The sequence below is a fragment of the Alosa pseudoharengus genome, unplaced genomic scaffold (assembly GCF_046254945.1).
Source record: "Alosa pseudoharengus isolate Yale_2024_CS ecotype anadromous, Long Island Sound unplaced genomic scaffold, YU_APseudo_1.1 YU_APseudo_1.1_scf_3, whole genome shotgun sequence".
NCBI classification, from domain to species: Eukaryota; Metazoa; Chordata; class Actinopteri; order Clupeiformes; family Clupeidae; genus Alosa; species Alosa pseudoharengus.
In genome coordinates this window covers 25,773,726-25,787,905 of record NW_027468718.1, presented here as the reverse complement: position 1 = coordinate 25,787,905, position 14,180 = coordinate 25,773,726, and the positions used below count along the sequence as shown (strand labels likewise).

The 14,180-nt window shown below is 41.9% G+C and overlaps 1 protein-coding gene across 1 annotated transcript; it reads left to right on the top strand.

Moving 5' to 3' along the window:
* The first annotated feature begins 1,154 nt into the window (after positions 1 to 1,154).
* On the top strand, positions 1,155 to 13,521 carry igfbp5b (insulin-like growth factor binding protein 5b). The gene is made up of 4 exons (XM_076263730.1): positions 1,155 to 1,854; positions 8,963 to 9,177; positions 9,259 to 9,378; positions 9,602 to 13,521. Exons 1-4 carry the CDS (start codon positions 1,521 to 1,523, stop codon positions 9,737 to 9,739), a joined length of 807 nt encoding a protein of 268 aa, XP_076119845.1. The 5' UTR covers positions 1,155 to 1,520; the 3' UTR covers positions 9,740 to 13,521.
* The last annotated feature ends 659 nt before the right edge of the window (positions 13,522 to 14,180 follow it).

The window sequence follows — 14,180 nt, the reverse complement described above, 5'->3', positions numbered from 1 at the left end:
ATATTTGAAGATAACACAGATAGAAGATGACATAGGTAATAACTGAGAGTGAAAGTTACACTTCAAGGTAAAAGATGGAATATGTTTATAGAATTTAAGAGAAAACATTTTAAAAAGATTTGTGACTTACCAGTCAAACACCACATAAGCACAAGCAAATCTGCAAATATCACACACACACACACACACGCACACACACACACACACACCTCCTTTAGGCTATATGTAAATAATGTGCCACTGATAATAAGCAACCAATAATTGATTAAACTACTAAATCCACTAAATGGTTAAAGGTTTATACACTGTACTTGGATTTAGTGTAAAACAAAAGCGATCTCGTTCATCTTAGAATGGACTGAATGTTGGGTGTTGGCTGTCATCCCCAAGCTGTCATGTAATAGCTGCCTCCATCCTTAGTACATGCTGCTCCAACAGTGCTACAAATGTACAGGGGGTAACATGCTCCATAATTCCACTTGCATATACCAAGCTATTCCACAATGAACTGTGGTAAGAGATTAATATTCAGATAAAATATGAGCTACCACACTGCATCTAATACGGTCTATGCTGTCTAGACAATATTGAAGAATTCATGTTTTACACATAGCCTAGTCTACGCATCACAGTTCCTTATTCTATGCCTTTACAGAAAGCTCCTCCGGAAATCTGCGTGAGGTCTAAACTTACTGATCTGTGGTTTAAGACACACTTTTCAAACACCCTTAAACACCTATATAGCAGGTATCCTACTACATCGCAACGTCTGAGTGGAATAGTTAGAGCGGGTTGCTCTTCCACGCAAAGAGACGGAGCCAGATGAATGTGGTATGTGCGCGTGTTGATACAGCACTCTAACAGCTATTGACCGCCGCTAAAAAGCATATAACTTTAGCTGTGGTCTACAACCAATTTACTTTTCTCACATTTGCCATCATATTTTTATCAAGATTTCGTCGGTTGTTTGGGATCACTTAGGCTGCGACATGAAAGACTGGAGAGACCTATAGCTTAAAAAAAAAGGCTGGCGCTCTGCCAGAAACAAGTGCGCCTCCCTTCACCGCAATTTGGCTTATTCATAGTTAGGGGTTTGGGTTTGGCTGTTTTTAAAAAGGCAAGCCTGCTCTGAAGTTGATCAGTCTGCTCAGAAACTTCTCCAGAGGGGAAAGTATTGGAATCGGTTTCAAAGGGGGAAAAGACCAGATTTTTGAGCGCATCCAAATTGCATTGCACATGCCGGACAAATCTTAAATAATAATAAAGAGGCAATGTTTTTGTAGCAGAAAGCCCAATTTAGATTTTTGCTCAGTTTTACCTGTTAATTGGATGTTTTCAAAAACAGAATATTTCACGCTTCTTTTAGAAGTCTCACAGTGCGGTATTTCAGCAGTTTGGATCTTTTTGACTCAACGGTATTTTTATAGTCTGATGACCTGAGTGAGTCTGATGACCCGAGCATTTTGAACAAATCACTGGCGCTTAATTTTTTTTCGGAAGTAAAGAAAAAAGACAAGAAGATGATACACAATTTTTTCGTGGTGGTTACATTTTTCTTGGGTTTGTCCCGGTGCTACTGCTCGTATGTCCCTTGCGAGCCCTGTGATCAGAAGGCGCTCTCCATGTGCCCTCCAGTGCCTGTCGGCTGCGAGCTGGTGAAGGAGCCGGGCTGCGGCTGCTGCCTGACCTGCGCTCTTTCGGAAGGTCAGGCGTGCGGCGTTTACACCGGAACATGCACACATGGGCTCCGATGCTTGCCACGGAACGGTGAAGAGAAGCCTCTTCACGCACTTCTTCACGGTAGAGGAGTGTGCACAAATGAAAAAGGATACAAGCCTCTCCATCCCCCGATAGGTGAGTGGTGGAACGTCCCTCTTCATTTCATACTGCAATAGCCTATAGTCATGTTTTGTGAGAACGATTGAATATTATAGGCTACGGACAGGCGACCGCATCTGAATAGCCTACCTTGAGAGACATTAATGGCCAGAGAACTGTTATTACGACAGTAGCCTACAAGTGTTGGTACATAACGTTTATTATAACCCTAACATTACAAATCGAGTTTCAAGACTTGTTTGAAGGGCAGCGTTGAAAGCGAATCGTAGGCTACATTGTAACTATGTATCTTGGTCTTCACAACATTAATATGATAGCCAGCCGGCAAAACAATAATGACGCACAGAGTCTAGTTGTATTATTCATGGCGGGCCAAAGTACCGTCTTATGTGCTAGTTTCTTTTTGTGCTGTCTTCTGTTTCGCCTCGACTCGCGCGTGTGTTGTAGCCCGCACGTGAATGAATAACTGTATGGTTGATTGTGTGGAGTAGTTTTGTGAAGCCAGGGTGGATTACAGTAGCCTACACATTTTGAGATCGTCCATTCTTGTTTTTGGTTTGTTTTGACGCGCATGTTGTTGCGAAGTCTACCTGATACCACAGAAGTCCCTCACGACATTTCAACGAAGCGGTGATAGCTTATGTGTTTTTTTTTTTAGTTCACAAGCCCGATTGACTTTGGATGGGTACATTTCCCCTGTCCACTTTCCGTCCTCATGTGCATCGTATTTTGAAACATAAAAGGATTTGATGTGAACATAGACTGGTACCAGGGAGGAACATCTTTCACTGGCCATTCATGTTAGAGAACTACAGAGTGCAGTTGTCCATTTGTTATACGGTACCGTGGCAAAGTAGAGTATTTAAAGTATCTGCATAGATATATCCTGATCTGACGGATCGTAGCCGGCTTGAAATGGGGTTTACAGTATATTTGTGGGTGTAGACTAGGCTACTGTTCATAGATCAGATGCAAGGGGAGGGAGGGTGATAAACGCTTTGAGCTAAACTAAATGGTGCACTGAGAGTTTGAATCAGCTTCTCTTTATTTGAAGTCACTTCATGTAATGTTTTGCTTACTGCATACAGTTCATTATATTGATATAACCTAATTGAAGTGAGTGTTTTCAGATTTCAAAATGAAACCTCCATATATTCTGATATTCTCACAGCAAACTGTACACCTCCCAGCCCCCTATGTACCTCCCTAGGGCAACATCAATCCATGAAACAGCATGAATGGAATTCAGCCTACTCTACAGGCATTGTTCTGAAAATAGAAGACGTAGACCTACACAGCATTCTAAACAAATGACAAATACATCAATGCCAAATAGCATCACCATACAGTAGATTTAGAGTTTGACACTGGTGCATACTTTTAGGGTTATTTCTCTGTCAGAATCATGATGTTTCCCTTGAAGTCAAGAAGTAATTAGAGCTTCTCTTCCGGCGTGCCTGGTATTGCAGTGGGCACTGAGTCGCGACACAGTGATTCAGCAGAATACTTTGGGAGCCGTTCTCTGAAGAGCCCTCTGCCAGGCTCTGGATGGATTTAGACGGGCACTTCTCGTCGACCATAGTATTTAGTTTCAGCTTGGTTTCACCAGCTGGGTAAGGCAGACACAGAGAGAGAGGTCAAGTGTCCATGACCACACAGGGTTGAAAGGCTGCCATCTACTGTGTGCTACCCATATTCCTATTCTAATAAAGTCATTTCAAACCATACCATAAATGCACACTGTGGACTGAAATTCAGAACATTTTAAATGGACCTCTCCTCTACTATGCTACTGAGAGCTGATTTGGCTGTGGCTCTTCTGGTAGTACCATGTTTTGTCATGTGCTTAACTGGGTAACGTTTGATTTGTATGAGTGAGAATTACATTCTGTACTCATTATAAAAAGTGGACTTTTTGCAGAGGATTATTTGTGTGGCATGGACCATCAGAGTCCCACAGGGGTTGCCAGCAGATCCACAAGCTTGTGAAAGAGCCCTATGTTGTGTCTGAACAGATTGCTCCTTGCCAAGATTCAAAAAAACAAATAATTCAAGAGATGCTCCAAATTTACAACAGTTGACTTGCGCATGAGCAAGTATGTTGTGCCTTGTAAACATAGCATAGATAAAAAGTGCCTTGTGTGAGAGCCAGAAAAAATAAAAAACAAAAAGTTGTTTTTGTGACTTTCACTGTTGCACAGCTAATTACACATCTATAGGTTTTATCAAAACATGATAGATCTGACTTCACCTTCAGGAATTTAGATTAGGTAATACTGTATTGCTCATAGATCACAAGGTCTTGGCCCGTGGATGAAGTTTTAGATTTGTGTCAGCAAATGCAACAGATCACAGGCTCCTGAATAATGATATATTGTTGCATAGAGGTCTTATCATCTAACAGTCTGCCTTCGGGAGGTTGCAACCACTTCAGGAAGTAGGTGTGGTCAGATGTGAAGATGCAGGGAAACAGTTAGTTTGCATGCAAACCACATATGCAGTGGCACGTTGAATTGGAGCTGCAATCTTTTAACAGGAACTTCATCCCAAGTGTTGGCAATATTGGCCTTACCTTTAGACTGTGTCTCAAGTCTGAACTATGATACTGTCCACAAATCATGCAGCCAACCACCCTCCAGTGAATTATGCAAGCAAAAAACCCCATTTGGCATGCTTGAATGAATCCTCCAGTAAAGCTTTACTACAATCTATGTTGCATGTATTTGTCACTGACAACTGGGAGGCCTGTGGGTAACAGCTGTGGAGAAAATCAGCTCACACAGTAGTCTCCTCTGGCAGGAACATGTGATTCTGAGGCAGCGACATCCTCATGCTGAGCTTTAAATGGGAACATGTGTTGCCTTACCAAACCAGTTTAGACTCCATTACCCCAATGCCACCATCACCATTTGTGTCATCTACAGGTTCTTAGAATGCATTTCAGTTGAGAGATATTATAGGGAGCATGGTTATACAATGTGGCCAAATGGAAGATTCCAGTCTGTTGAAAACCCCTGTCATGTATTTCAAGAAAAGAAAGAGAGAGAGAGAAGGGGGGGGGGGGGTGCAAGTGTCATGTTTCATTGCAGTCTATGCAGAGCAAGAACAAAAGGAGCCTAATTTCTAGCCTGCAGCAGTTCAGTTGTGGCTCAGTTCTGTGCCTCAGGTTTTGGATGGCGTCAAGACACCAATGGAGAGAGGGGTTTCAACACTATCCAGCACAGTTGCCCTTGTGCCAAGAGCCAGTCATGTCACACCCAGCAATTGTTTTGAGGTGGTAAAAATCATTGGAAAGGCAGCATCTGGTGGTGTGGTTTTTCAAAACTCAAAACTTGTCGGTGAGACCTCAGACCAAAATTAGGATTGTGCTGTATAGCAAAGGCTTTCATCTGCTGTGTATTTGCTGTTGCATTTAGGAAGAGGTGTGCCTCCCATAACAGATGCAAGAAAAGCATGAAGCTCTTGCCTTCAGCATTTTTCAAGAACAAGTGCTTATTTATAACACGAACGGCAATGTTATTTTTCTCCTACTTTGGATAGAGAAACACTCCTCGTTGATTAGACCTTTGTATTGTTCATTTGAAGGCATGATATGGCAACTGCTATTGGCCAGCGGTTTCTAGCCACATAGTCCTAAACAGGCAACACTAATGCTCCTGCATGTGGGTTTTGGAGCCCTAATGGTTTGATTTTGTAATGTTTCTGTTACAAAAGCTCCACAAAAAGTCCCTTACGTATGATGGTATCTACCCAAAATGACACTGTCCATGCAGGGTCTCACCATACCCCAGCAGCTGGATCTAATACCCACTTTAACTCTCCAAAAGATTCCAAAATGGTCTCTGATGCATTTTATCAGCTGGGAAATGTGTTTGGTTTCATCCATTTTCTGATGTCAGTCAGCAAAAATAAAACATTGATATATTACTTTGGTCTACCCATCTCCTCTTGCAGTTGCACTTTCATGCTGCAGTGCCTCAGTAGCGCAATCATGCCATGGATTGAGTCCAGGCTTAAAATATTAACTAGAATCAGGCTGCAGCGTGGTCAGTCAGAAGCTTGAACACATCATGTAATGCCAAAAGCAATGCTATGTGGTCATGCCGCCAGATAGTCTTGGAGAAATCCTGAACAGCTATTTCATTCAATAATGGAATGTGAGTTAATTCTCATGTTGTGTTGCACTAGTGTGTGTTTAGCTTGAATAGCTGTAATTTAAGTGCTTTTCAGTTGAGCCATCTATGTGCAAAGAATGTGTAAACTGCATGAGCCAGTAAGTCAGTCAGTAAGCCAGCAGAGCAAATGATACAGAAGCATTTTACTAACACCTTTATATCATCTCCTTCTATTCTGTCTTTTATTTGCTTGAGATCAGTGGACTGGAGGAAAGAAATGGTTGAAAGAAGGATGGGTTGGCTTTCATTATTAGCCCTTGGGCTGCAAGAAACTTGGGATATTCATGAAGTATAATTGTGCAGTACACATATTAATAATTAAAGAGAGCCATATCAGATGCACCTCCTTTGCCTACTCAGGTCCTCTCGTCTTAATGAAAACTTCAGCAAGACCAAGAGGAGAGACACCAATACCTCTTTAGCTTTCATTCCAAAGCTCATTTGAATAGAGGGCTGCACGTGATACCACTCAATTGGCCTTGCTCCGAGTCTTGGCAGTGTTTCAGATGTTAAACACAGTCCTGCTAAGCCTTCTTTACAAGCCGGGGACCCAGCACATGGAAAAAGTGAGTTTTGTCCTCATATTGAAGAGCTTTGGCTCAGAAAAGATGGATTTGATGTTTCCAAAAAAGAGGAGCTCCATTGTCTACAAATGGGCTTAGGCAACACTTTGTGCAATATTGAATTAAACAGAGTATACTCAGCCTACATGACATTGACTTGCAGGACTAAAACACACCATAAAGATCTGCTGTGACCACTGTCTAGGCCTTGAGAGTGGACAGAGGCTGCTTGTGTCCCCTTGTGTGAACTAAGTGACCTTAATCAGTACTGCACTTCACAAAACCATGTAAAACATCCGGACCTCTTGATTAAGAAAGGCATGTCTGTAGGATGAAATAAATGGTTTAGGTTTTCTGTTGAGAACCTAAATACAGACCCCCATCCCCTTCAGGCATGCATTTGCCACACTTATTTAAAGACGTTTATAGCCCCATCAGCTGAAGAGAGTTACAGGGAAATTCTAGGTATCTGTGCAGAAATTGCACTCTGCCAAGTCATGAGTTGCGAGATTAATTTCAAAGAGACAACCAGAAGCCAGGAACCCAATTCCAGTAATCACCCCTCCCTCATGTGCCCATGTCTTCTGTCTCAGACCCTTTCAACACCGGACCGCTGATAATACCCCTCTCCTGTCTGCAAGTCCATATCAAAAGGTGGAGTGTAAGTGGTTTGCTCCATTATTTTTAATTGTCCCCTCAGCTGTCCCACAAGATCCCATGGCCGTGTTCTCAACAATACTTGGCACATGCTCACCCGAACATCTGACCCTTACTCCATCTCCTGACTGCTATACAGTTGGATTTCCTTACTGGATAAATATAACCACAGGCATCCACTGGCACCATCAACAGCTCTCGGTCTGGCAGGTTCCTCAATTATGTCTGTGCTTACTATACATTAAAAACTCGGGGGAAAGTGGCTGTCGTCCACACTGATTCTAAAAACCTCCAACTGGGGGTATTAAATCTCTTTTCTTAACATTGCTTCTTAAGCCACTGAAGTTGTCACATTACCAGACGTTTGACTTTGGTACTGGTACCCTGCTGAGTATCACATTGTTTGATGTGAAACTTTAGGCAATTATAACTTATGTGATTTTATTAATCAAGTCAGATGATTTGTTGTGGGTAATATTTTTAGTATAGCAGTGCCAATGGAGGACCTACACCCATATAAAATGCTGTTTGGCATGCTAGTTAGCTTTTGTCTCTGAAGTTCTACAAGTTGTCAGTGTAATTTGCTTGGTGTCTGTCTTCTTGAGTTCAATAAGCCTGCACCACAGTACTCACAAGGCAGAGCACAGCATCAGCATATTGAACTAAACAGTTCATACAGTGGAAAGCACTGCACTGATTCGCTCACAATGACTAAAAACTGAGGTGTTGCAGATTGTGAGTCCAAAGAGCATGAGGACATGATTCACTCACAATTACTAAGAACTGAAGTGTAACAATCAGACACATTCTTGCACAGACCTGTTTTATGCCTAGTGGCAGTGGATATTAGGGTTTTATTTCAGCAACCAAAACCTTGCTACCCAATGATTCAATGATTAGATCCAAGCTGCAGATAAACCTTTGTATATTTTAGAAGGTATCCCCCCACTATCTAGCCATGGATTTTTTCATTTCATTTCATTTCATTTCAAAGTAAGCATGTGGTTGCCATGGTGCTATGGTAACCGTGGCTTCAAAGGGTCCAAATATGGTCTAATGCAGAAAAAGGGCCTTTGAATAGCTAGTTTCTATTTTCTACAAGAAAAAAGTAGTCAGACCAGTCTCTTATTATGAAATGAGTGGAGGAGCTTAGATGATTTAGCACTAAACCCCTGAGGTGACTCAGTAATATGAGCTACTTCAGTTTGTGTAATGATTTCTCTAATGTAGGGCAGATTTCTACTCATTATGGCATTACACAGGATGTGCAATACATTCCTTATAGTATCCCTTTTAACTTTGTCTTACATGTGGCCTGTGTATTTTACTCTAGTCTATTTTATTTAACTCAATATTTCACTTGAGTGGAGATCTTAATGGTGCAGAAGCTGTTTACATGTATATGATAATTAGCTAAGTCATGCATGGCTTTGCTTGTTTGAGTTTCATTAGGGGTTTGGGGATTTGTGAGGAGAGGGAAGGGGAGGGTCATCAGCTGTTGATCCTGCTCCCCCTCCATAAACAAATGCAAGGGAAGCATTTGGTGGGAAAGCAGTTGGTTTTATGTTTGTCTTCAGGCTCCAATTAGGCATTTGGACAAAAGAGTATGAATGTACATAGAGTCACAGTGTATGCAACAGTCATGATTTGTCACAAGTTTTGTAAAAGTGATGTAGGGAACTAGCATATGACGCTAACCTTGTTGCCCCATTTTTATGTGTGTTGCAGATCGTGAGTCCAAAGAACATGAGGACACGATTAAGACAGACATGACCGAGGACCAGATGCATCAGGCCAAAGCCCCCCTGCATAAACAAGACATGATCAACAGCAAGAAGGTCATAGCTTTGCATAAGGACAGGAAGAAGAAGGAGGAGAAGCAGAGGTCCCTGGGCCAGACAAACTACTCACCACTTCCCATTGACAAGCATGAACCAGAATATGTAAGTAGAGCAGGAGTGGTTGGGTCCTGGGTTACTGGCTTTAGTGTTGTGATGTAACTCACTGTGTCTTGGTTCCCACAGGGTCCATGCAGAAGAAAGCTGGACGGGATTATTCAGAGCATGAAGGACACTTCACGTGTCATGGCTCTGTCCCTCTATCTCCCCAACTGTGACAGAAAGGGCTTCTTTAAGCGAAAGCAGGTGAGAGCATTTGCAGTCAGCTGTGTGCAGGAACCATGGCGTACAACCATGGTTGTATCTCCCTCCAGCACAACTACCCCCCCCCCCCCCCGACACACACACACAAGTGCAGTGGCTTGTGAAACCTAGGCCTTTTGTTGGGTGTTTGGTGTGTTTTTTTTTGTGAAAGTTTCCTTCTAACCCCTTGTCTTTGTCCTGTCCCTCCCCCCTCCTCCGCTCTCAGTGCAAGCCCTCCCGTGGCCGGAAACGAGGCATCTGCTGGTGTGTGGACAAATACGGGGTGCAGCTGCCAGGAACCGACTACAGCGGAGGCAACATCCAGTGCAAGGACCTGGAGAACAGCAACAACAACAACGAGTGAGGAGTTGTCCCCCTCCCAGATCACCTGACCCTAGGGCCCGCCTTCTTCTTTCCTTCCCACCTGTTCACCCGCCAGTCACTTTGAGATTGTGATACTAAGCAAAACAAAAATCAAAGTAAACGAAAAACAGAACAGAACAATAACGAAAAATGAAAAAGCAGAAAAAACGACACAGGAATTCTGAGCGCTCATCTCTAACTCACGGGACCCAGCAAGTCAGAGTCTTTCTCTCTCTCGCTATTAAGGAATCCCCTGCTAGAAGCTGGGTCCCAGCTAAATAAATAAATAAATAAATAAAAATATATACATGCAATTATATATTTTTTATAGAAGCTGGGGTTTGAGCACCATACCATTTTGTTTAAAGTTAACATAAGACAGAAAAGAATATATGGCATGTTTGTTATTAACAGGGCTATCTTGTTTTTTTTTACATCTATTGTTGTTGAGGTGTCAGAAGAGATAGCAAAGAATTTCACTATTGGAAGAGCTGTTTTTTGTTTGTTTGTTTTCCAAAAGAAAAAAAACACACAATAGGGATCTGCTGATACAGTCATCTCTATCTGGGTATTTGGTCCTGTCAGAGCACTTATTATAGGGGAACCTGCTTGGAAATGTGTAACTTCACCAAGTTCAGTGTACATTTGTGTGAATGTGTGTATGAGCATATTTTGTGTGTATGTATGTTTGTATGTGTTTGATTGTGAAAGAAAGGTTGAGCAAGAGAGAGAGAGAGCCTTTTATGAAAGAATGTCCTCTATTTTCTTCCTGTCACAGTGTATGTGGCAGAGTTCCCTGGCTTCAGAGAGGTACTCATACTTGCCTGTTCACCGTGTGTTTCAGGGAGTGAAAAGTGTAAGAATCAAATTGTGTCCGACAAACCTGTTTAAGTGGCTCCATGACTCTGTAGCTAGCCTAATATGCCAACTGTGCCTATGTATACAGACGCTGCCATGCTATGTGACAGAGGTAAACAGAGATTGCTGCTCCTGTTGGTGGACTGATGTCATGGCATATTCTGTAGATTGAATCCATGATTTGACTTGATACCATACCCGTAGGGCACCAGTACCCTCTTTCCTTCTGTATTTTGGGCATTAAGGCAGTATTGGCCTGTAGAGGTGGTGATTGGTGACAAGAGGTATGTGACAGATGTTTACCCATCTTTGGCCTTACTGCCAGCACCAAAATTCTTTCTATGAACCATCATTAAAGTCACATCAATTTCACGTTCCTGCTTTTTCAGGTTTTGTTAAGGTGCATGATACAGGCAGATGTTCACCAGTCAGGACTAACTCCACCCTCTGTTTTTTGGTGTTTGAGGTGCAGTCTTGTATTTTTATTTTTTTATTTTTGTGCTGTTTTAATTGCCTTCAGTGAAGTAATGACTGCCCACTTTTGAGCCATGTATCTAAACCAAGTTCCCTGACACTGAAATAGGTGTAATCTTGGTATATTACCTTTAACTTTAGATTAATGAATGTTTTAACAACAAAATACAGTATACTGGCGCTTGGAAAGGACTTGTGTATTTTAGCCTGTAAACAATTTGCATCGTTTTATTCAACCTGTCACAAAGCGACCCATAGTCGTTTGAATCCAAGGGTATTCAAATGACAAGGCAGTGAACCATGCAGTCAGTTCACCTCTAGCCACTTTCCTCCCAATTTGCTCGTATGCCACATCCCAAAATGGTTATCCACTTTAGACGACTTGTCTAGACTGTAATTCAACATGAGTTGTTTTACAAGACTGTGTTCTTTTTCCCCCTTTCTTGTTTCTTTTCTTTTCTCCTAAAGGGGCATCGTTAAAACAAAGGGCACATTTACTACAGGGTCAGCTGATGTGTAGTTTTACGTGAGTCTGTATGCGAGTCTCAGTGCCTTTTCTACATGCAAATACATTTGAATAGTGACGTGAACATTACACAGAAGCCAAGGAGACAAAGCAGGCAAACCCTTTTGTACTGACGAGGGACCTCAGATACAGAGACGTACAATGAATATTATATCGATTTTGTCTTTGTCTCAAAGCTACACGCTCTCTTTAAATCCTCCTGTGCTGTGGCTGAGGCAGAGACGGAAGGAGAGGGCTTTGTCACAAACAGTGCTAACGTGTGGGCACTCTTCTGTCTCTCTCTTGCTTTCTGTTGAGAATAAGCTGAAATGTTGATTGTGCAAATGTTATGTGTACTAGCTGAAGAAAAAAAAAGACTTTTTCATTTTACAATCACCATATACGTCAACCACGAATGACATTGTGTCAATGTTAAGCTCTTGCTGATTTTCTCAGTGGAAAGGAGACAGAAAAGCCATTCCCAGCCACTGTCGTTGTGCGCAGATCCGATTTCAGAGCCCAAGTGTTCATGCTTCAAAACAATGGGATTTAGCAAGTGGAGCTGCTCTTCCGAGCCTGCCCCTAGCGTGCTACCAAAATCCCATCTAATGAGCTCATAGTGGAAAGAAAGAGAGTGAGAGAAAGAATGAAAAGAAAGTAAGAGAGGGAGGGGGAAAGCGATGAGTACAGCTCATATATCTGTAGTGGCCAAGGGATTTTTTGTTTTTGTAGTGGTTGCACGGTCATACATCCAAATGCCCTCTGGGTGTCTGAAAGTGAAGACATGTAGCTTGCACAAAAGGTTTCTGAAATGGTCTTCATGCAACAACCACAAGGCGAATTTAAGTATATGGATGCTGTCCAGGTCCTGAGCAACAAATTGCGCCCCCATCCCATTTATTAAAGAAAAAGCAGCTTGCACTTAAACGGCATCATAACTAAGTTATTGCCACATTATGCCCCTTTTTCTGTAGTCCTGTCAACAACAACAACAACTGCATTCAACTCGTGTTCAGGTAGAGGAACAGTAGCGTGACCTTGACGGAGCTACCGCTCCCACAGTATCTTTGACAGGGGCTATGTGGCCCGAGCCTGAGACCTAGAACAATGACCGTTAGGGAGAGCCGTATTCAGTTCATCCATCCACTCCACTCTCACACAGCCTATAGACAATGAGCCTCAGTGCCAGTCGGGGAGAGGGAGAGAAGGTGAGCGTCGTGGGCGGTGATCACGTTCAGGGCCTCACCAACCACCCCTCATTCATTTTGGGGGGTTCACACAACACAACACAGTAGATGCAGCTATCAGGGTAGACGACTGGGAGGACTTCAGAATCTGAGAGGCAAACACAGGTAGATGTTAACTTAGCCTAAAATAGGCCAAAATCCACTGAATCAACTATTATGATATTTTTACCAATTCTGTGTCTTAGAACATGGACTAGCAAGAGAATTAATAATCCTAATTCTAAAGGTAAAAAGATAGTCACTAGTTGGGAAAATTTTTTTTAGGCGTGAACAAAGATCCTCTACTTCCTTACAGTCTCTATATGCTATATGTTTGAAATCCTATTGGTGCCTCAGTCAGATTCTGAAACCTGCCCTCTGGTTAGACTAATGCAATAATCACAGAAACAGTATACAGTAACTACAGCTTGGTTTTCTGAATGCATAACAGTTTTATTTTCTGGTTGAGTTTTGACATGTTTGATCACCACAGCATACTGCATAAACTGGCATGATAAATGACCCATTTGTGGCAGGAGGACCGTGGAAATGTTCAGCATTTGGAATTCTTAATGATACAAAACAAAAAAAAATCTCAAATTATTAAGAAAGTGAATATCACTGTGTAATATTTATTCAACTTGTAATTTATGTACTCTTTTAACCTTTGTCTTTTTTGTTATGACAAAGCATTTATTTAAATAAAGTTATGTATTCATTTAACAATGTAGTGAATTGTTTTCCTTACAGTTTTTTGTCATTTGTTTTTGTTCCGCAAATACTGACGTGCACATGCACACAGCTGGTTGAGGAAAAAATACTGCGTCACACATGTAATCTCAGCATACCCAGGCTGACATAGTCAAATTAGACACACACAGAACAATTTTCCTGACATAAACTCATCGCCCAAACAGATACATTATGCAAATTTATCCATGACTGTCAGAGTAAACCGAGTGGCTGGAAACACTGGAAGCCTTGGAAACATTCATAGCTGTAGAAAAAGAAATCGCAAATAACATTATCCTGTACACTCAACATAAGGGCAATACAGGATATGTTCATGGTCAATCATCCAGTATCCAATCCACAGTTAATAGTGAAAGAGATCTAACAACATATCTTTAGAGGAACAGTACTCACACATTATATACTCTTGTGTGTATATACTTCCCTGATAAAACTAGTGACATAGAAATATCAACATGTTCTAGAAGGAACTAAATGTCACCGGATCTGGGTTGATTTGGGATGAAGACATATTGCATGAAAGCCCTACCCAGAGGCTAGTCACCTGGTTTTCAACAGAAGTCAAAGAGATTGCACAGGAACAAGGAAGTCATTTACCATGGGTTTGAACATCAAGGGGGAACACT

What these genes read in the sequence shown, in the direction of transcription:
- igfbp5b (XM_076263730.1), top strand. Translation starts at nt 1,521, where the DNA reads ATGATACACAATTTTTTCGTGGTGGTTACATTTTTCTTGGGTTTGTCC. An exon ending in GCCTCTCCATCCCCCGATAG is followed by an intron (nt 1,855 to 8,962) that starts GTGAGTGGTGGA and finishes TGTGTGTTGCAG; the next exon opens with ATCGTGAGTCCAAAGAACAT. An exon ending in GCTTCTTTAAGCGAAAGCAG is followed by an intron (nt 9,379 to 9,601) that starts GTGAGAGCATTT and finishes CTCCGCTCTCAG; the next exon opens with TGCAAGCCCTCCCGTGGCCG.